This window comes from Lepidochelys olivacea (assembly GCF_965140295.1).
Source record: "Lepidochelys olivacea isolate rLepOli2 genome assembly, chromosome: 28".
NCBI lineage: Eukaryota > Metazoa > Chordata > Testudines > Cheloniidae > Lepidochelys > Lepidochelys olivacea.
In genome coordinates this window covers 6,434,121-6,455,030 of record NC_140438.1, presented here as the reverse complement: position 1 = coordinate 6,455,030, position 20,910 = coordinate 6,434,121, and the positions used below count along the sequence as shown (strand labels likewise).

The 20,910-nt window shown below is 50.9% G+C and overlaps 1 protein-coding gene across 1 annotated transcript; it reads right to left on the bottom strand.

Annotated features, from left to right (window-relative positions):
- Window positions 1-358: 358 nt before the first annotated feature.
- On the bottom strand, window positions 359-17,826 carry LOC311514117 (uncharacterized protein). The gene is made up of 5 exons (XM_084616515.1): window positions 17,755-17,826; window positions 11,756-11,838; window positions 9,822-9,948; window positions 4,855-4,968; window positions 359-3,431 (listed from the first exon to the last, which is right to left on the bottom strand). The coding sequence occupies exons 2-5, from the start codon at window positions 11,825-11,827 to the stop codon at window positions 2,113-2,115; spliced, it is 1,632 nt and encodes a 543-aa protein (XP_084472641.1). The 5' UTR covers window positions 11,828-11,838; window positions 17,755-17,826; the 3' UTR covers window positions 359-2,112.
- Between the last annotated feature and the right edge of the window lie 3,084 nt (window positions 17,827-20,910).

Sequence of the window (20,910 nt, the reverse complement as noted above, 5' to 3'; positions counted from 1 at the left end):
AGGTCTCTGGGCAAATCAGGTGTGCACCACTCCTTTGATACAGACCTGTCCCAATCCAGCTGAATTGAGGCAGACTTTCGGCCAAAGTCAGTTTGGAATAGGCCCGCTTAACCCAGCAGGTTTCTCAAAGTATCTGTTGCTGTGAACCGCACTTAGTGTGGATGTGTGAACCCCAAAGATATCAAACATGAAAGAAACACAAGGCCAGTTCTGAGGAGGTTTCCAGAGCCAGGCCTGAGGGTTAAAAGGAGGGTTAAAAGTTGTGCTCAAAAGGAGAAGGGGCCTCAGCACCTATAAAAATAACTGGTTGCAAAAACAAAACAAAAATTAAATTAAAAAAAAAACACTAAACCCAAAACAAAAAAAAAAGCTCCCATCACATACCCATCACCATTTTAGATTTCAACATCTCCTGCCTGATGTGACATCCTTGCTTTGCAAACGAGAGCCCTGGGGAACTCGGTGGCTGTTACCCTCTAACTGGGTAAAAGGTTACACATCTTGTCTCAAGTAATTTTCCTCTTAACAGAAGCTTTATTTTAAAGCTTATCAAAATAAATTCCATTTTAAATAGAAATAATTACAGTCTATACTGGTTCTCTATTCCCATACATGCTTTTTCTCTCACATATTCCCCCACTCTAATTCCTTTGGAGTGAGGTTTTAATTTCAGGATTAGCCACTATTTCCAATTTAGTAGGAGGGGCAGGGAGAGAACTAGAAGAAAACCTGAATTCTATTTCTCACCCTCCACCCCCCGACACAAATTCACTCTCCTGCTGGTGATGTCACTTTGGATGGGCTATCACCAGCAGGAGAGTGAATTTGTGTCGGGGGGTGGAGGGTGAGAAAACCTGGATTTGTGCTGGAAATGGCCCACCTGATGATCACTTTAGATAAGCTATTACCAGCAGGACAGTGGGGTGGGAGGAGGTATTGGTTCATATTCTCTGTGTATATATAAAGTCTGCTGCAGTTTCCACGATATGCATCTGATGAAGTGAGCTGTAGCTCACGAAAGCTTATGCTCTAATAAATTGGTTAGTCTCTAAGGTGCCACAAGTCCTCCTTTTCATTTTCTACACATTTGCAGCATCTCCCAGGAGTGAGCTGAAGAGAAATGTCACTTCCGTTTTTTCCATCCCTACCTTGATAGGGATTGCATTTCCCAAATAGGCAACATGCACCTGATTAGGAAGGAGATATCTTCAGGAGCGACCTCCTGCAGGGCCTGGGCCACAACTGCTTTAGGAGCCAAATGGATGGGTATTTTGCTTATTTAGAAGTCATTTACTAAGGAATCCTCTTCCCAACCCTTTAGAAAAAATATTGACCTAACCAACTGAACAACAGGCGATTGGGATGGTGATGGGGAGTAAGGGAATCCCTCTGACCTACTCTGTCTTCTTCTGTTTTCCCCTCTGTAACATGACATTTTTTCCTATCCCTGCCCTGTTCCTGCTCTTTGTTATAGTTCAATATATTTTAGGTGAGGAAAATGGTAGTAAAAATATCTGCTCTCCAACACTAACTGAAGCAACATCAGAGCAACTGGGAATGAAACAATTTGTTCCCCAAGGGGAAACTTGATGCCTAACAATTGCTTTGAAATGGGGAACAGTATAACCGTGATGCTCAGGGTTTGTTCAGACTAGGAAAAGTGATGGAGTTTAGGTCAGGTCAAGGGGAAAGCTAATGCCAACCACTGCACCTGGGCTGCCTCTGCTCTACCACTATAAATGTCTTTTTACACCAAGATCACTCACTTGAGCAGCCAATGCCATGTACAGCCCTAGTGGATGTAAGGCACAGGTAGATTTTGCCTCAGTGTAGCTTGCTGGGATGAAACCTCTCTCTCCTTCTGGGAGCTGATGAATATTCCGGGCTGGAGGGACACACACTCCTACGACTCAAAAGGAAAGCAGTTGATAGAAAAGATCACAAGGCTGACCCCAAAGAAGGGTGAGCTGCAAAAGGCAGAAGCAGACAACTGATCTGGGGGAGCTGAGAGACCATGGTGAAGATGGTGCACAGATCACTATGTGAGAATTAGCAAATGTGATATTAAAAAAAAAAATAAAAATCTTTGCCCAGCCCTAATCAAGGCATTTCTTACAGTTTTCTCTCATGGATTTTCTGATGTCTAATAAGCTGTGAGCTGTGTTTGAAGCTTTTCCCACACTCAGAGCAGGTGTAAGGCGTCTCTCCAGTGTGGATTCTCTGATGTGAGATGAGAGCTGAACGACGAATGAAGCGTTCCCCACACTCAGAGCAGCCATAACGTTTCTCACCCGTGTGGATTCTCCGATGTGTGCTCAGGGTAGAACTGTGATTAAAGCTTTTCCCACACTCAGAGCACATGTAGGGTGTCTCTCCTGTATGGATTCGCTGATGTGAGAGGAGGGATGAACTGTCAATGAAGTGTTTCCCGCACTCAGAGCATCCATAAGGTTTCTCTCCAGTGTGGGTTCTCCAATGTGTAATAAGTGTAGAGCTCCGATTGAAGCTTTTCCCACACTCAGCGCACGTGTAGGGCGTCTCCCCTGTGTGGATTCGCTGATGTGTGATAAGGTTTGAGCTCCAACTGAAGCTTTTCCCGCACTCAGAGCACGTGAAGGGCGTCTCTCCGGTGTGGATTCTCTGATGTCTGATAAGGTCTGAGCTCCGACTGAACCTTTTCCCACACTCAGAGCATGTGTAGATTTTCTCCCCTATGTGGATTCTACGATGTCTGATAAGTTGTGAGTACTGACTAAAGCGTTCCCCACACGCAGAGCACGTGTACGGCATCTCTCCTGTGTGGATTCTACAATGTCTGATAAGTTGCGAGTGTTGATTAAAGCGTTCCCCACACGCAGAGCATCCATAAGGTTTCTCACCCGTGTGGATTCTCTGATGCGTGATAAGGTTTGAGCTCTGAATGAAGCTTTTCCCGCATTCCGAGCACGTGTAGCGTCTCTCTCCTGTGTGGATTCTCTGATGTTTGAACAGGGTAGAGCTGTGATTAAAGCTTTTCCCACACTCAGAGCATGTGTAGGGCGTCTCTCCTGTGTGGATTCGCTGATGTGAGATGAGGGATGAACTATCAGTGAAACTTTTCCCACACTCAGAGCATGTGTAGGGTTTCTCTCCCGTGTGGGTTCTCCAGTGTGTGATCAGGTGTGAGCTCCTATTGAAGCTTTTCCCGCACTCAAGGCATGTGTAGCGTGTCTCTTCCAAGTTGATTCTGTCTCGTGTAATAAGGGCTGAGTGGCTACTGAAGTTTTCCTCTGGCCTCTGCTGAGTCTCACAGGCTCTCTCGATTTCTGGGAGTGCACAACTCCTGGAACCATTCCCTTTGGATCTTCCTGATAACGTTCCATGTGGTTCTACTTCCTCAGCACCTTCCTGCTGGGGTGTCTCCTCCTCATTCTCACTCACCCTCCCATCACCTGATGGGGGACAGAGAGAATCCAGACCTAAGTCACTCCCTGCACCGGAAAGAAAGGAAATCTCAGACAGAGGAATGGAAAAAGGGATGAACAAACCAAAATATGTGTGGGAGAGATCAAACCTATCAGGAGCTGATTTTCCCCAAACCCTTCCTCAGAGGAGAAAGGAAGGGATCAGTTTTGATCTGCATCTCACCAGAACACTCAGGAGAAAGCGAGACTGGGGAGGGATTGTCAGTAAGAATAGGTGGGAAGCCATGAGTGACATCTGCCATAATGATTCCATTCTGCAGGGAACAATCCTGAACTTGGAGACCTCACAAAGTCTTTCTATGGCATCCCAAATGTTTCCTGCATTCCCAAACAGTTTTTGAGTTGGTTTAACCAATTCATAGTATCATAGAAGATCAGGGTTGGAAGGGACCTCAGGAGGTCATCTAGTCCAACCCACGGCTCAAAGCAGGACCGATCCCTGACAAAATCATCCCAGCCAGGGCTTTGTCAAGCCTGACCTTAAAAACTTCTAGGGAAGGAGATTCCACCACCTTCCTAGGTAACACATTCCAGTGTTTTACCACCCTCATAGTGAAAAAGTTTTTCCTAATATCCAACCTAGACCTCCCCCACTGCAACTTGAGACCATTGCTCCTTGTCCTGTCATCTGCTACCACTGAGAACAGTCTAGATCCATCCTCTTTGGAACCCCCTTTCAGGTAGTTGAAAGCAGCTATCAAATCCCCCCTCATTCTTCTCTTCTGAAGACTAAACATCCCCAGTTCCCTCAGCCTCTCCTCGTAAGTCATGTGTTCCAGTCCCCTAATCATTTTTGTTGCCCTCCACTGGACTCTTTCCAATTTTTCCACATCCTTCTTGTAGTGTGGGTTCCCAAAACTGGACACAGTACTCCAGATGAGGCCTCACCAATGTCGAATAGAGGGGAACGATCATGTCCCTCGATCTGCTGGCAATGCCCCTACTTATACATCCCAAAATGCCATTGGCCTTCTTGGCAACAAGGGCACACTGTTGACTCATATCCAACTTCTTGTCCACTGTAACCCCTTGGTCCTTTTCTGCCGCACTGCTGCCGAGCCATTCGGTCCCTAGTCTGTAGCGGTGCATTGGATTCTTCCGTCCTAAGTGCAGGACTCTGCACTTGTCCTTGTTGAACCTCATCAGATTTCTTTTGGCCCAATCCTCCAATTTGTCTAGGTCCCTCTGTATCCTATCCCTACCCTCCAGCGTATCTACCACTCCTCCCAATTTAGTGTCCTCTGCAAACTTGCTGAGGGTGCAAACCATACCATCCTCCAGATCATTTATGAAGATATTGAACAAAACCAGCTCCAGGACCGACCCCTGGGGCACTCCACTTGATACCGGCTGCCAACTAGACATGGAGCCATTGATCACAATTCCTCACCTGCACAGGCAGCTCTTGGGAGCACTTCTTTCTCAGAGCCCCAGAGGTCTGGGACCCATGGCTCTTCCCCTCGTTCTAGCTGCGAGATCACATCAGGTTTGGAAACTGGAAACCCTACTCCAGACAAAGAAAACAAGGGAGGTCAGTGGAATTTGTCAGATACTTGTCACAAAGAATATTCCATGGTTTTAACCGCAGATCATTTTTAAGCAGTAACATCCCAAGGCCACGTTCCTTGGCTCAAAGTGGCAGGAAAGTAATTATTATTATAAATCATTTTCATTACCTTAGTGCCTAAGGACCAACTAACAGTGGGTCCCCATTATACTAGGAAAAGTACAAACAGAGAATAGTAGATGGCCTATTCCTGGAAGAATTTACAATCTAAATAGACAAGACAGACACAGAATGGGGGAAGGGGTAGAACCCACAGTTAGAATATAGATATTCAGGCCTGCCTGTAAAGCCTACACTTTAAGAATGTAGGTGTATTTTTATCACTTAGCTACTTACAGGGGTATAAAAACAAAGAATCAAAATCACAGTCACCCTGCGTATGGGCCTTCTCTCACTAGGATAGTCTGAGGCCTTGTTCTTAGGCTAAGGCCTCTGGCTCAGCAGCAGGGGCAGCCAGAAACTGGGAAGCGTAGGGTCACATCCTCACATGCCAAACCAGTCACATTGAAATAAGCTGGTATGGGGAGACAATCCTGTCTGGATAGTGCCCATCACTATCAGATGAAGAAACAGATCTTAAGATGGTTAAAGAAAACTTAGTTTGATCGCATCCTGTCTGGCAAGAAATCACTTATCAATGCTTGTGGAACCCTCATTTCTTTATGTTTTATTTTTATGGCCCCCACTTTTCTGTTGTTAATCAGTCTGGTTCTCTAATTGTTTCCGTCTGCTGTATAATTAATTTTGCGAGGTGTAAGTTAATTAGAGTAGTGGGATATAATTGGTTAGAGAATTATGTTACAATATGTTAGGATTGGTTAGTTAAATTTCAGTACAATGATTGGTTAAGGTATAGCTGAGAATATTACTATATAAACTGAGTCAAACAGGACGGGGAGGGGAAATTGGAATCATGTTTGATAAGGGGCGGGGGGAAATGGGAACAGGGAATGGGGACACAGGCAGGCTCTGCGGCATCAGAGCTGGGAAGGGGGACACAGGGAAAACGCTCGGTGGCGTCAGAGAAGGAATGGAACACTGGGGAACAGTCTCTATCGGCGTATAGAGATAAGCCTGACTGGTGTGAAGGGCTTCGGAATATGCTTGCTTGGAAACTAACCCCAATAAACATTGTATTATCTGTGCTTCGGACTTCTGGTCTTTTGCTGCTTTCTGTCTGCGTGACAAGAACCAGGGAAGTGGGAGGGTGAAGGGAAAGCCCTCTAACAAAACTGACATGACCTGATAACCAAGAGGTAAGCCTTTAAGGAAGGTTTTAATACACTTTGGAACAGATCAGGGATTCCCATGAGGACTGATGAGGGGGCGATGGTAAATACACTTTTAGATCCTTTTATTCTTTTATATCTTTTCCCCATCAGGCACACGGGCACACTGTCATGGATCCATAGGATCTGTGCAATGCCCAGGCTTTTAAACAGTCCTTGGAAGGTGCCTCTTGAGTGCACAAAACTCCCAAGGGGTCCCACTCTTCCACAAGGATGGGCCATGGAGCTTCAACACCAGAGACTGAGCCTCTGGCTTCAACACTCCTATTCCAACCTGTGAGCTCTGCCCAGCAGGTCCAGCTGAACGACACTCCTCTTCAGAGACTGTTCCTCAGTCAATGCACAGAGCAAGTTTTTGCTGTGACACTGGGCAGACTTTTAAAACACAGCGGGGTTTACTAGTCAACCAAAACACAGCATTGGAAAGACCTTAGATTAGGACAGAGAAGTGAAGAAAACAATATAGTCCATGCTGGCCAATGCCCTTGAGCCATGCTGCTGTAGAAAACAGTTTGGTTTCCTTTCACTGTGCCTGTCCATTTGTCTTCGCTCCGGCAGGGCTCCCTGTGTCTGCGATCCCAGTTCCTCCTGCTCCCAAAAACATAACGAGTCCATGTATGCTTCACTTAGCCAAGCAAATATCCTTCCATGGACAGGTGACAATTATTCCCTTGTCTCTGTCGGGTATTCCATTGATGTGGGTTGGTCCCAGCCAGTCCTTAATGACCCATTCATATCACTGCATCTCAGCTACGTGACAAAACACCTCATGTCTCCTGCTCTTTATAATCATAGCAATACCAATCACAGAGGGAAACTGAGTTGTCTATTGGCATCATACATGTATCACCAAAATTCCCACCTCTATCACACACACACACAGAGCTCACTGCCCTTGGAGAGAAAGCAAAGCACAGGAACTGGAGGTTAGTCCAGTGAACACAGTGAAGGACAAGCTGCAATCCTCAAATTCTGGTCAAAAAGGAGAGGCATGTGGGTCCCTATCCATAGAGAGGGGCTGGCTAGAGGCCTGATACCTGAGAGGGCATTCCTTGAGCCGCCCATGGAGCCAGGTCAAAAGCTTAGCTACCCCAGAACCGTGACATCACAAAAGCACATTTTTGGGAATTAGGAAACCTACTGACTCAGGTATAATGGGAGGGAGAGTTAAACTCCCCCAGTGTGTGGAGTAGGCTGGGGAATTAAACACTAAATTTTGGGAGCAACAGCCACTAATTCTTCCAGAAAAGGAGAATGTAAGAAACAAGAACTGGGCCACGCAAACTCAGGAGGGACAGGCTCAAAGATCCAAGGAGCCTGGAGGGAAGACAGCTTGTGGCTGCTGCAGATGGGGAGAGGGGGGGACAAGACTCTCTCCAAACTCTCACTCCTATTGACCCCGACCTAATTTTATGATCTATGACCACCATGTCTTGTGGGCAATTTTATACTCACTACAGGTAAAATGTCATGATCAGAGTATTGCTTATTAGCTTGGAACATGTGCGGAGGGGGAAGGAGGTGAACATAAATAAATGGGCTATTAAGGTCAGGGACTACACTATAGCCAGGATCAAAGCTCTGAGATCGATCCACCGGTGGTCGATGTAGCAGGTCTAGTAAAGCCCCGCCAAAATGACTGCAGATCGCTCTCCCGTCGACCCCTGTACTCTACTCTGACGAGAAGAGTAAGGTAAGTAGACCCTGCAGTAACTCGACCTAAGGTACGTCGACTCCAGCTACATTATTCACGTAGCTAGAGTTGCGCAGCATAGGTCGACTTACCGCAGTAGTGTAGACATAACCTAAGGTTGCTACAGGTAAGGGCCTTATATTAGGTTGAGGCTTTGTGGGAGTAGTCATGCTGAAGTCTGGGATTTACCTGAACAGGTCTAAGGAGAGAACCCCAGGTCAGATATTTTGCACCCTCATTTTGAGAAACAAACGAGTAACCACAAACAGGTCCAATACGCCACAGGATTCTGAAAGAAGGAAGTTTGGGGCGGCTTTAGCAATTAGGTTGCTATGCAGTATCTCAGCAGTTGGACATCATTCATATATTGGAATTATTAAGAAATAAGTGATGTAAATCATAAGTATTAATGCCTGATGCTTAATTATGGATTTCCCAAAGGCCACATATGGGTTGGGGCAGCTATTGACATTATTGTAATCAGAGTAAAGGAGCAGATATGGTATATAGCCATCCTATTACCATAAGAAAGCAGATAAAATACCTCTCCTAGTAACCATTTTTTCATTTTGTCAGGTCCCCGAGACAGTGTAAATTGAAGCAGGGCCTCCCTTCTGATGGTCTCCCTTGCCCTCGATTTTGGTTTCCAGTGGTGTCCATAACAGGTAAGTATGCACAGTGGAAGACCCTCTTTACTATTCTTATCTTAGTCTAATCATTATATGTATTGATTTTTGCCTATGATATCAATTCTAACTGTCTGTATTAAATCAAGTTTCTGTGTGTTTCACCCTATGTCATCTCCTCCATTAATTTTGAGTAGCCATGGACAAGGGCAAGTTGTACCCCAATACGTAACCTTATAGTTGTAAAAATGGTTCAGGCTACACTACCATCCTGTGACATCATCAACAAAGTGCCCATTTGTGCCTGGGTAGCGGCCCTGCTATGGGAGGGAGGAATGCAGCAAGGACTGAGGATCGATGGCCAGGGAGGCTGTGTATAGAGACGGGGAGGTTATATGGGGAGGGAGGTCAAGAGTTAAAATAATAGTATTTGGGGGAAAAAAATGTAGAATGAAGTGAAACTGAACAGAAATAAAACTGGAGTGTAGGCTCTAAAGCAACAAGACTTGGGTAGTGATTCGGGGTTAAAGGTCTGGATCCCCCACAGCTCTAGATCCCCAAACCTCTCCTCTCTCCCGCTGACCCACCCAGCCCACTGCCTGGGTGTCCTTCCTCCACACTCCCCTCCCCTTCGTCCCATTACTCTCAGCTGGCACCACCTCCCGGCACCTTGGGAACTTCTTGTGTTCCCTCCTCATCTCTCACTATCTCATCCCTCCCTGCTGCTTCTTAGCCCTAACCCTGCACACACCTTCCCCATGTCCTGGCACCCCAGAATTATTTACTCCCCCCATCTCCTCCCCTCCCATGGCTCTGTTCTCCCTTCACCTGTGGGGTCCTGAACAGCAACATTATACGCTCTCCTATCAAAAGAGGAGCTCATCTGACTCTCACACAAGCCATGCATTAGTCATACACCTATTTACTCAATTTAGAATTCTACAGGCAGCTTTTTTTCCTCTTAAAATGAGGAAAAGGCAAGAAAGCTACAGTTATTAATGTAGCCAATAAGGATGGCACATGTCCAAAAATTATACACTAGTGGGTGGTAGAGAAGGCAAAAAAAGGGGGGCAAGGAAACTTGTCAAAACTTGTATGATGAATAAAGGTATAAAGTTATTACTACTCAGGTTCTTTAGAGACCCCACAGCTTCTAATAAGGAAGGGGACAGGACTCCTTACCCAGAAAGACCACCGTCTCATAGTTCTCCTGCATGACATCCCTGTAGAGGGCTCTCTGAGTGGGGTCCAGCAGAGCCCCCTCTTCCCTGGTGAAATACACAGCCACTTCCTCGAAAGTCATCAGCCCCTGAAAGAGCAAGAGTCCAACACTCAGGACCTGCTGCCCCACTCACAGCCCCACTATTCAGGGAATAGCAGCACCAGGTAAATGGAAGCTCCAGGAGGCACATGTTAACCGAGTCCCACCGCACCTTGCTTAGAGCAGCCAGAAGGCATCAGAAAGAGAGAACCTTTGTGTCTCCCAGCTGACAGATGGAGGCCGGGTCTTCACTTTTATCACATACCTACTACCCAGAGCTTGAAAAATGAGATGGTGCTGTCTCTGGACCCTGCTGGTGGCTCCCTGGTAGGAATCCCAACACTCTCCAAATAAAATACATGGAAGAAAGGGAAAGTCAATACTAAAGAATGTAAGTTAGAAGGTCAGAATTGTAGAAAATTGGTAAGGGAAGCTATCAGAAATCAATGATCAATCAATGAAAATGAGAACGAAGTTTTAAAAAATATATTAAGTACAAAATTAATCCTAACAATGGTAGTGGTAAATTACTAGATAGAAATGCCACAAAGATTGGGGGTGGTGGTAACTAATGAAGTGTCAGTAAATTCAGGCTCCAGCACTGAGAATCTGGGAAGTTTTCCCAGCCCTGACTGGAGCGTTATTTCCTTTTCCATTACCAACTCCTGTGCCCTGAAATTAGGCCCTATCTGAAACTACACCCCACATTCAGCATAGTGGTACGATTATAATATGATTAGGACATAATTATGAGGCATTTCATGCAAGATGCATCACGTGCGGTGTCATTGGAAAAGTTATGATTTGCTGAATATGATTATCCTACCTGTGTGCATGGATCATGTTTGTATCTGAAGTTATGGATATTGACTATGTATCTGTATTTCAAATGTGGTTACTCTGGGTAACACCCACAACTAGCCTTTCAGGTACAACAATGAAGAAGCCAGACAGTGCTGATGGCTCATCAACAAAAACAATGGACCAAGGAAGAGCTTAGCCTTCCTGTGAATGTTTCAGCCGGCCTATGAGTCATGGCTACTATGACTCATCAGGGCATGCTAGGGCATGTGACCAGACCACATAAAACTGAACTCCATTTTGGTACCTGTATTTTTCCACAAACTGAACTGGGACGTGAGTTTGGAACAAAGGGTTCCCACCATATGGAAAAGCTACCTAAGCTGGGGTGTGACATCATCTCTTGGCCTCATTCCCCACACAAGAGAACTCCTGGAAGCACCTGAGGAACAAAGACTGAACTGGGGGAAGTGTTGGTCCCAGAGTAAAGGGATTTCAGGCTTGTGTATGGAAACTTGGTGGACTACTTCTATCATCAGGGTGAGAAATTGCTAATTCAAATTCTATCCATCTAGTATGTTAGGCTTAGTTTGACTTTTTGGTTATTTGCTAAGTAATCTACTTTGATCTGTTTGCTAACACTTATCGCTGGGAAATTGGCCATTGTTTTCTATCTGTCCTTCAGTGACTTAGGTAAAGCACTCAGGTAACTTAGTTGGATGCATGGCGCCACCTGCTGTCATGTTGGGTGATAACAGGGCTTGTAGAGTCTGCCTGAATCTCCAGCAAAGCAGTGTGAGAAGGACCAGCCCAGCTTGAGGGTTAGAGGGCACAGTGGTTCCCAGAAGCCCCCCAGACTACACCTTGGGGTGACAACCCATCACACCCTACATTACACAAGTCTCAGCAGGTTTGTCACATCCTGTCCCCTCCCTTTCTCCATCTTAGATAGTTCCTGCCTCCCACGACCTCTAGCAGCTCCCACCCTCCTTTGTATTTACTGCTTCTCTCCCTCCAAGCAGAACCCACCACCAGCTCCTTGATAATCCCTTACCTGAGCCAGCTCCATTGCAGCCATTTCCTTCCCCCTGGGAGGAGGGGATGATCTGGAGTGAAATGTGGACATTATTCTGTAGCCTGCCAGGGCGAGAAGAGCAACGTGAGAGAAATCAGATGGGGTTTTTGTCCATTCTGCATGCCGATTCCCCCCAGGATTATTCCCTGCTAATGGACATTCTAGGTTCTGCCACACTGTGAAGCACAGAGTGACCTTATTCCAGTACAGGCCTAGCCCCCTCCCACCAGGGTGTAACCTCTGAGACATGGTGAAACCCTCCCAGTAGCAGAGTCTCTCTGTTACACTTATCAAGTTTGTGGAGCATACCAAGGTGGGAGGAGTTGCAAGTGCTTTGGAGGATAGAATTAAAATTCAAAACTTTCTGGACAAACTGGAGAAATGGTCTGAAGTAAATAGGATGAAATTCAATAAGGACAAATGCAAAGTACTCCATTTAGGAAGGAACAATCAGTTGCACACATTTCCCATTTTGTATGACTGCTTAAGAAAGAGTACTGCGGAAAGGGATCTGAGGGTCATAGTGAATCACAAGCTAAATATAAGTCAACAGTGTTACACTGTTCCAAAAAAAGCAAGTATCATTCTGGGTTGTATTAGCAGGAGTATTGTAAACAAGACACGAGAAGTAATTCTTCTGCTCTACTCTGTGCTGATTAGGCCTCAACTGGAGTAGTGTGTCCAGTTCTGGGTGCCACATTTCAGGAAAGATGTGGAAGAATTGTAGAAAGTCCAGAGAATAGCAATAAAAATTATTAAAGGTCAAGAAAACATGACCTATGAGAGAAGATTGAAATAATTGTGTTTTTTAGTCTGGAGAAGAGAAGACTCAGCAAGAGGTTATGGGTCTATTACAGGAGTGGATGAGTGAGGTTCTGTGGCCTGCGATGTGCAGGAGGTCAGACTAGAGGACCATGATGGTCCCTTCTGGCCTTAAAGCCTGTGAGTCCATAAACTGTGCCTTGTGTTGCACACACACTGACGGCGATCAGGGCCCCATCATGCTGCACATGGTAGAGAACCTGACTGAGATCAGCACCCCCATTGTACTGGGCACTGCACAGACAGAGAGGGACAGTCCTTGTCCCAAAGAGATCACAATCCAAGTAGACAATGGGTAGGAGGAAAACAGAGAGGGGCTGGGACTTCCCCAAGGTCACCAAGCGGGTCAGTGACAGAGCCAGGAACAGACCCCAGTAACTCCAGAGCCCCCTCACACACAGCTTGGAAAGTCCCCAGACCCCACTGTTTCAGAGTAACAGCCGTGTTAGTCTGTATTCGCAAAAAGAAAAGGAGTACTTGTGGCACCTTAGAGACTAACCAATTTATTTGCATCCGATGAAGTGAGCTGTAGCTCACGAAAGCTTATACTCAAATAAATTGGTTAGTCTCTAAGGTGCCACAAGTATTCCTTTTCTTTTTGAGACCCCACTGTATTAGGCTGCAGGAAGAGGTGGTTTGTCCAGGGATGCATAGGCTGTCTTGGCAGAGCAGCTCAGCTGCAGTCCCTGCACACAGCTGGGGGTGTGTGTCATGAGTCAGGAGAAGTCAGTGTCCAGTCCTGTGGGGCTGTGCTCCTGGCTCATGCCTCTCCATTACCAGCTGCACTGTTCAGCCGGCCCCAGGTCTCCATGAGGTCACTGTTTTCATCCTCCCGCCGCAAGCCTTCAAACTGGGACATGGTGCACCCGTGCCAATCAGACTGCACTAGTATAAATTCTATTTCTAGCTCTGTCACGGACAGCCTGGGTGACCTTGGACACGTCAATGTTTCTCCTCCCAACTTTAGTCTATTTACCCAGCTGCCCACTCACTGGGGTCTCCTCTCTCTCTCTCCAGAGCTGCTCACCCCTAAAGTCTGTGTGGATGTCCCCAGGGCCAAGGTAGCTCAGCTCTGGAAGAGTCTTACAAGGGCGGCTGTGGAGTCTCTCTCTCTGGAAGTTTTTAAGAACAGGGAGGACAAAACTCTGTCAGAGATAATCTACCTGCACTTGGTCCTGCCTCGGTAGAGAGAGCTGGACTTGATGACACCTTGAGGTCCTCTCCAGCCCTACATTTCTATGGTGCTATGCAATATATACATATAAAAACACAACATACAGAAAAATCCCCACCGCAACATAATATCAGACAATTTAGGGAAAACCCCCCCATCAAAAAAAAAAAAAGAAAGAAAAACTACACTCCACGTCAGTTGTTGATTAGCGGTAAAATCTGAGTGTATTTCCCATCACTGTTTGATCAACGAACCGAGAGAAAAGAGGCAACATTTGAAAAAAATGTATAGTCACACTGAAAAATCGGCAAAAAGGGCTAAATCTGAGATGTGGTTCGTATTTAATCATTGAAGAGACAGGGCCCAACACTCAGGGCCCAGCCCAGTAGAAATAGACAACGAGAGAGAAAGTGGGTGGGGATGGGTGGGGGAATTTTAGGATATTTTCTATCCATCTTTGAGAGTTGTGGGGGAAACGGGTCACAAACTCCGCATTTGACAACAGGAGAGAAAACCCCCCAGAGCAGATCCTGGGAACTACAGGCCAGTCAGCCTCACCTCAGTCCCTGGAAAAATCATGGAGCAGGTCCTCAAGGAATCAATTCTGAAGCACTTAGAGGAGAGGAAAGTGATCAGGAACAGCCAGCATGGATTCACCAAGGGCAAGTCATGTCTGACTAATCTATTTGCCTTCTATGACAGGATAACTGGCTCTGTGGATGAAGGGAAAGCAGTGGACGTGTTGTTCCTTGACTTTAGCAAAGCTTTTGACACAGTCTCCCACAGTATTCTTGCCAGGAATTTGAAGTACGGGCTGGATGAATGGACTAGAAGGTGGAGAGAAAGCTGGCTAAATTGTTGGGCTCAATGGGTAGTGATCAATGGCTCCATGTCTAGTTGGCAGCTGGTATCAAGTGGAGTGCCCCAGGGGTTGGTCCTGGGGCCGGTTTTGTTCAGTATCTTCATAAATGATCTGGAGGATGGTGTGGATTGCACCCTCAGCAAGTTTGCAGAGGACACTAAACTGGGAGGAGAGATAGATACGCTGGAGGGCAGGGATAGGATACAGAGGGACCTAGACAAATTGGAGGATTGGGCCAAAAGAAATCTGATGAAGTTCAACAAGGACAAGTGCAGAGTCCTGCACTTAGGACGGAAGAACCCAATGCACAGCTACAGACTAGGGACCGAGTGGCTCGGCAGCAGTTCTGCGGAAAAGGACCTAGGGGTGACAGTGGACGAGAAGCTGGGTATGAGTCAGCAGTGTGCCCTTGTTGCCAAGAAGGCCAATGGCATTTTGGGATGTATAAGTAGGGGCATAGCGAGCAGATCGAGGGACGTGATCGTTCCCCTCTATTCGACATTGGTGAGGCCTCATCTGGAGTACTGTGTCCAGTTTTGGGCCCCACACGACAAGAAGGATGTGGATAAATTGGAGAGAGTCCAGCGAAGGGCAACAAAAATGATTAGGGGACTGGAACACATGAGTTATGAGGAGAGGCTGAGGGAACTGGGATTGTTTAGTCTGCAGAAGAGAAGAATGAGGGGGGATTTGATAGCTGCTTTCAACTACCTGAAAGGGGGTTCCAAAGAGGATGGCTCTAGACTGTTCTCAGTGGTAGGAGATGACAGAACGAGGAGGAATGGTCTCAAGTTGCAGTGGGGGAGGTTTAGGTTGGATATTAGGAAACACTATTTCACTCGGAGAGTGGTGAAACACTGGAATGCGTTACCTAGGGAGGTGGTGGAATCTCCTTCCTTAGAGGTTTTTAAGGCCCGGCTTGACAAAGCCCTGGCTGGGATGATTTAGTTGGGATTGGTCCTGCTTCGAGCAGGGGGTTGGACTAGATGACCTCCTGAGGTCCCTTCCAACCCTGATCTTCTATGAGCCTACGGAAGGAGGGGAGGGGAAAAGGGGGTCAGTTTGAAGCAATTTTATGGGACTGTTCAACACCTATATAGAAAGTGACAGGCCCCCCCCTTCACAGAGGCTGCAGGGGCAGTTTGAAGGGGGCTGGGGAGGGGGAAGGTCCCTGGACCAGGGAAGAGGCAGCAGCGGGGGATGGGCAGGTGCAACACACACACACACACACACACATACACACACCGTCCCCTGAAACGATCCTGTGCAGTTTTGTCTGCATAACGTTAATAAGATGTCACGTTTACTGTAATAACAACACCCAGAGACTCAGAGACACTCACACTCAGAGACCGTCGGAGACACACGCACACACTCAGAGACACGCACAGAAACACACTCCCACACAGGCAGACTCAGAGAGACGCACAGAGACACAGACACTCAGACACACTCACACAGAGACACACTCAGTCACACGCGCTCTCACGCTCAGACACACTCACACTCAGACGCACAGAGACACTGACAGACAGACACTCACACACACTCACAGAGACACTCTCAGTCACACTCACACTCAGAGAGACGCACAGAGACAGACACACACACTCACATGCGCTCTCACACTCAGACACACTCAGTCACGTGCTGTCACACTCACACTCAGACACTCAGAGAGACGCAGAGACACAGACACTCAGACACACTCAAACACGCTCTCACACTCAGACACACTCACACTCAGAGAGACGCACAGAGACACAGACACACACACAGACACACTCAGTCACACACACTCTCACACTCAGACACACACACACAGACACACTCAGTCACGCGCGCTCTCACACTCACACACACTCACACACAGACACACTCAGTCACGCGCGCTCTCACACTCACACACACTCAGAGAGACGCACAAACACACACACACTCACACACAGACACACTCAGTCACACGCGCTCTCACACTCAGACACACACACACAGACACACTCAGAGAGACGCACAGAGACACAGACACTCACACACACTCACACGCGCTCTCACACTCAGACACACTCAGACACAGACACTCAGTCATGCGCTGTCACACTCACACACACACAGACACACTCAGAGAGACGCACAGAGACACAGACACTCACACACACTCACACGCGCTCTCACACTCACACACTCACACACAGACACACTCAGTCACATGCTGTCACACTCACACTCAGACACTCAGAGACGCACAGAGACACAGACACTCAGACACACTCACACACGCTCTCACACTCAGACACACTCACACTCAGAGAGACGCACAGAGACACAGACACACACACAGACACACTCAGTCACACACTCTCACACTCAGACACACACACAGACACACTCAGTCACGCGTGCTCTCACACTCACACACACTCACACACAGACACACTCAGTCACGCGCGCTCTCACACTCACACACACTCACAGACACTCAGAGAGACGCACAAACACACACACACTCACACACAGACACACTCAGTCACACGCGCTCTCACACTCAGACACACACACACAGACACACTCAGAGAGGCGCACAGAGACACAGACACTCACACACACTCACACGCGCTCTCACACTCAGACACAGACACTCAGTCATGCGCTGTCACACTCACACACACACAGACACACTCAGAGAGACGCACAGAGACACAGACACTCACACACACTCACACGCGCTCTCACACTCAGACACACTCACACACAGACACACTCAGTCATGCGCTGTCACACTCACGCACACTGACACACAGACACTCAGAGACACAGACACACACACACTCACACGCGCTCTCACACTCAGACACACGCGCTCTCACACTCAGACACACGCGCTCTCACACTCAGACACGCACAGTCACACGCGCTTCTCCCCGGGGGTGGCCGCCCAGAGACACGTCAACCCCGCCCGCCCACTACGGAGGCCGAACCGGGACCAACCAGCGCAGGCCCCGCCCCCGCTTCCGGCCTGGCCCCGGCCCGGCGGGGGGGTCTCGGCCCAGTTCCCCCCCCCCGCGAGGAGCGGCTCGGACCCAGGCCGGGCGCCCCGCCCCCACCCCGCCCGGCTCTTACCGGCTCGGCCCCGCGCGGGCCCCGGAAGTGCGGCCACGTGACGGTTCTGGCCGTTAGGGCGGTTGCAGGGCGGGGCTGCGAGGCGGCGCTGCCCCCCCCGCTCCGTTGGGGGCGGGGTTCTCCACAGCCCCGCCCCCTTCCCCCCTCCCGGCCCCGCCCCGCCCCGGTATCCCGGCTCCCCCCGCGGGGTCTGCGCTGGGGGGGGGCCGGGCATTAACCCCGCCCTGCCCGGGGGGGGGAGGGGCAGCCCCTGGGCCGGAGCCTGCAGGGAGGGAGCTCGGAGCCCCCCCAGCCCGGGGGGGGCAGATGGGGGGAGACGAAGAGGCCGGCGGGGGGGGAGATGGGGGGACGGGATCGGGGGGAGATGGGGGAAGGGGGGTGACCGTGGGGCTGGTGTGAGGCGGCGCGGTGTAGGGGGGTGCAGTGGGGGGGTCGCTGTGGGGGGCATATGGCGTTAGAGTGGGGGGGTGCAGTGGGGGGTGTGGGGGTGCAGTGGGGGGCACTGTGTGGCTGTGTAGGGGTCCTGTGGGGGTTACAGTGGGGGGCAGATGGGGGGAGACAGGACGGGGGGAAGGGAGGGGACGGGGGGGAGACGGGAGCGGGACTAGGGGAAGGAAGCGGAGAGATGGGACTGGGCGGAAGGGGGGAGTCGGGACCTGGGGGGGAGGAAGGGGGGAGATGGGGGGGAGATGGGACTGGGGGGAAGGGAGAAGATGGGGGGGAGACAGGACTGGGGGGGAATTGGAGGAGACAGGACTAGGCGGAAGGGGGGAGACGGGACCTGAGGGGAGATGGGGGAAGAGGGGAGACGGGACCTGGGGGGAGGAAGGGAGGAGATGGGGGGAGACGGGACCTGGGGAGATGGGGGGGAGATGGGACTGGGGGGAAGGGAGAAGATGGGGGGGAGACAGGACTGGGTGGAAGGGGGGAGACAGGACTGGGTGGAAGGGGGGAGACGGGACCTGGGGGGAAGGGAGAAGATGGGGGGGAGACAGGACTGGGTGGAAGGGGGGAGACGGGACCTGGGGGGAGATGGGGGAAGAGGGGAGACGGGACCTGGGGGGAGGAAGGGAGGAGATGGGGGGAGACGGGACCTGGGGAGATGGGGGGGAGATGGGACTGGGGGGAAGGGAGAAGATGGGGGGGAGACAGGACTGGGTGGAAGGGGGGAGACAGGACTGGGCGGAAGGGGGGAGACGGGACCTGGGGGGAAGGGAGAAGATGGGGGGGAGACAGGACTGGGCGGAAGGGGGGAGACGGGACCTGGGGGGAAGGGAGAAGATGGGGGGGAGACAGGACTGGGCGGAAGGGGGGAGACAGGACTGGGCGGAAGGGGGGAGACGGGACCTGGGGGGGAGGAAGGGGGGAGATGGGACTGGGGGGAAGGGAGAAGATGGGGGGGGAGACAGGACTGGGCGGAAGGGGGGAGACAGGACTGGGTGGAAGGGGGGAGACGGGACCTGGGGGGAAGGGAGAAGATGGGGGGGAGACAGGACTGGGCGGAAGGGGGGAGACAGGACTGGGCGGAAGGGGGGAGACGGGACCTGAGGGGAGATGGGGGAAGAGGGGAGACGGGACCTGGGGGGGAGGAAGGGGGGAGATGGGACCTGGGGAGGAAGGGGGGAGATGGGGGGGAGATGGGACTGGGGGGAAGGGAGAAGATGGTGGGGAGACAGGACTGGGGGGGAATTGGAGGAGACAGGACTGGGCGGAAGGGGGGAGACGGGACCTGAGGGGAGATGGGGGAAGAGGGGAGACGGGACCTGGGGGGAGGAAGGGGGGAAATGGGGGGAGACGGGAGATGGGGGAAGATGGGAGGGGGAGATGGGACTGGGGGGAAGAGAGAAGATGGGGGGGGAGACAGGACTGGGGGGAATGGAGGAGACAGGACTGGGCGGAAGGGGGGAGACGGGACCTGAGGGGAGATGGGGGAAGAGGGGAGACGGGACCTGGGGGGAGGAAGGGAGGAGATGGGGGGAGACGGGACCTGGGGAGATGGGGGGGTGATGGGACCTGGGGAGGAAGGGGGAAGATGGGAGGGGGAGACGGGACTGGGGGGAAGAGAGAAGATGGGGGGGGAGACAGGACTGGGGGGAATGGAGGAGACAGGACTGGGCGGAAGGGGGGAGACGGGACCTGGGGGGGAGGAAGGGGGGAGATGGGACTGGGGGGAAGGGAGAAGATGGGGGGGAGACAGGACTGGGTGGAAGGGGGGAGACAGGACTGGGTGGAAGGGGGGAGACGGGACCTGGGGGGAAGGGAGAAGATGGGGGGGAGACAGGACTGGGCGGAAGGGGGGAGACAGGACTGGGCGGAAGGGGGGAGACGGGACCTGGGGGGGAGGAAGGGGGGAGATGGGACTGGGGGGAAGGGAGAAGATGGGGGGGAGACAGGACTGGGTGGAAGGGGGGAGACGGGACCTGGGGGGAAGGGAGAAGATGGGGGGGAGACAGGACTGGGCGGAGGGGGGGAGACAGGACTGGGCGGAAGGGGGGAGACGGGACCTGAGGGGAGATGGGGGAAGAGGGGAGATGGGACCTGGGGGGGAGGAAGGGGGGAGATGGGACCTGGGGAGGAAGGGGGGAGATGGGACTGGGGGGAAGGGAGAAGATGGTGGGGAGACAGGACTGGGGGGGAATTGGAGGAGACAGGACTGGGCGGAAGGGGGGAGACGGGACCTGAGGGGAGATGGGGGAAGAGGGGAGACGGGACCTGGGGGGAGGAAGGGGGGAAATGGGGGGAGACGGGAGATGGGGGAAGATGGGAGGGGGAGACGGGACTGGGGGGAAGAGAGAAGATGGGGGGGGGGAGACAGGACTGGGGGGAATGGAGGAGACAGGACTGGGCGGAAGGGGGGAGACGGGACCTGAGGGGAGATGGGGGAAGAGGGGAGACGGGACCTGGTGGGGGAAGGGGGTAGATGGGGGGAGACGGGACCTGGGGAGGAAGGGGGGAGATGCGGGGAGACAGGACCGGGACCCCAGACTCGCTGCTGGCCCATCCAAGGTATCCACGCTCCCAAGGACTCTCCCAGGAACCGTGTACAATGCAGACTTCTCCGAGATAGCCCGGAGACAATGGACACTGCTTGACTCATAATGTAGCAATGCAGCTTCCTAGCAAGTTGGAAGAAACTATGAAAGAGGGGAAGAGACA

Coding starts and splice junctions, on each gene's coding strand:
- LOC311514117 (XM_084616515.1), bottom strand. CDS start 11,827: ATGTCCACATTTCACTCCAGATCATCCCCTCCTCCCAGGGGGAAGGAA. Junction 9,949..11,755: donor CTGCAATGGAGCTGGCTCAG/GTAAGGGATTAT, acceptor TTGCTCTTTCAG/GGGCTGATGACTTTCGAGGA. Junction 4,969..9,821: donor TGAGACGGTGGTCTTTCTGG/GTAAGGAGTCCT, acceptor TGTCTGGAGTAG/GGTTTCCAGTTTCCAAACCT.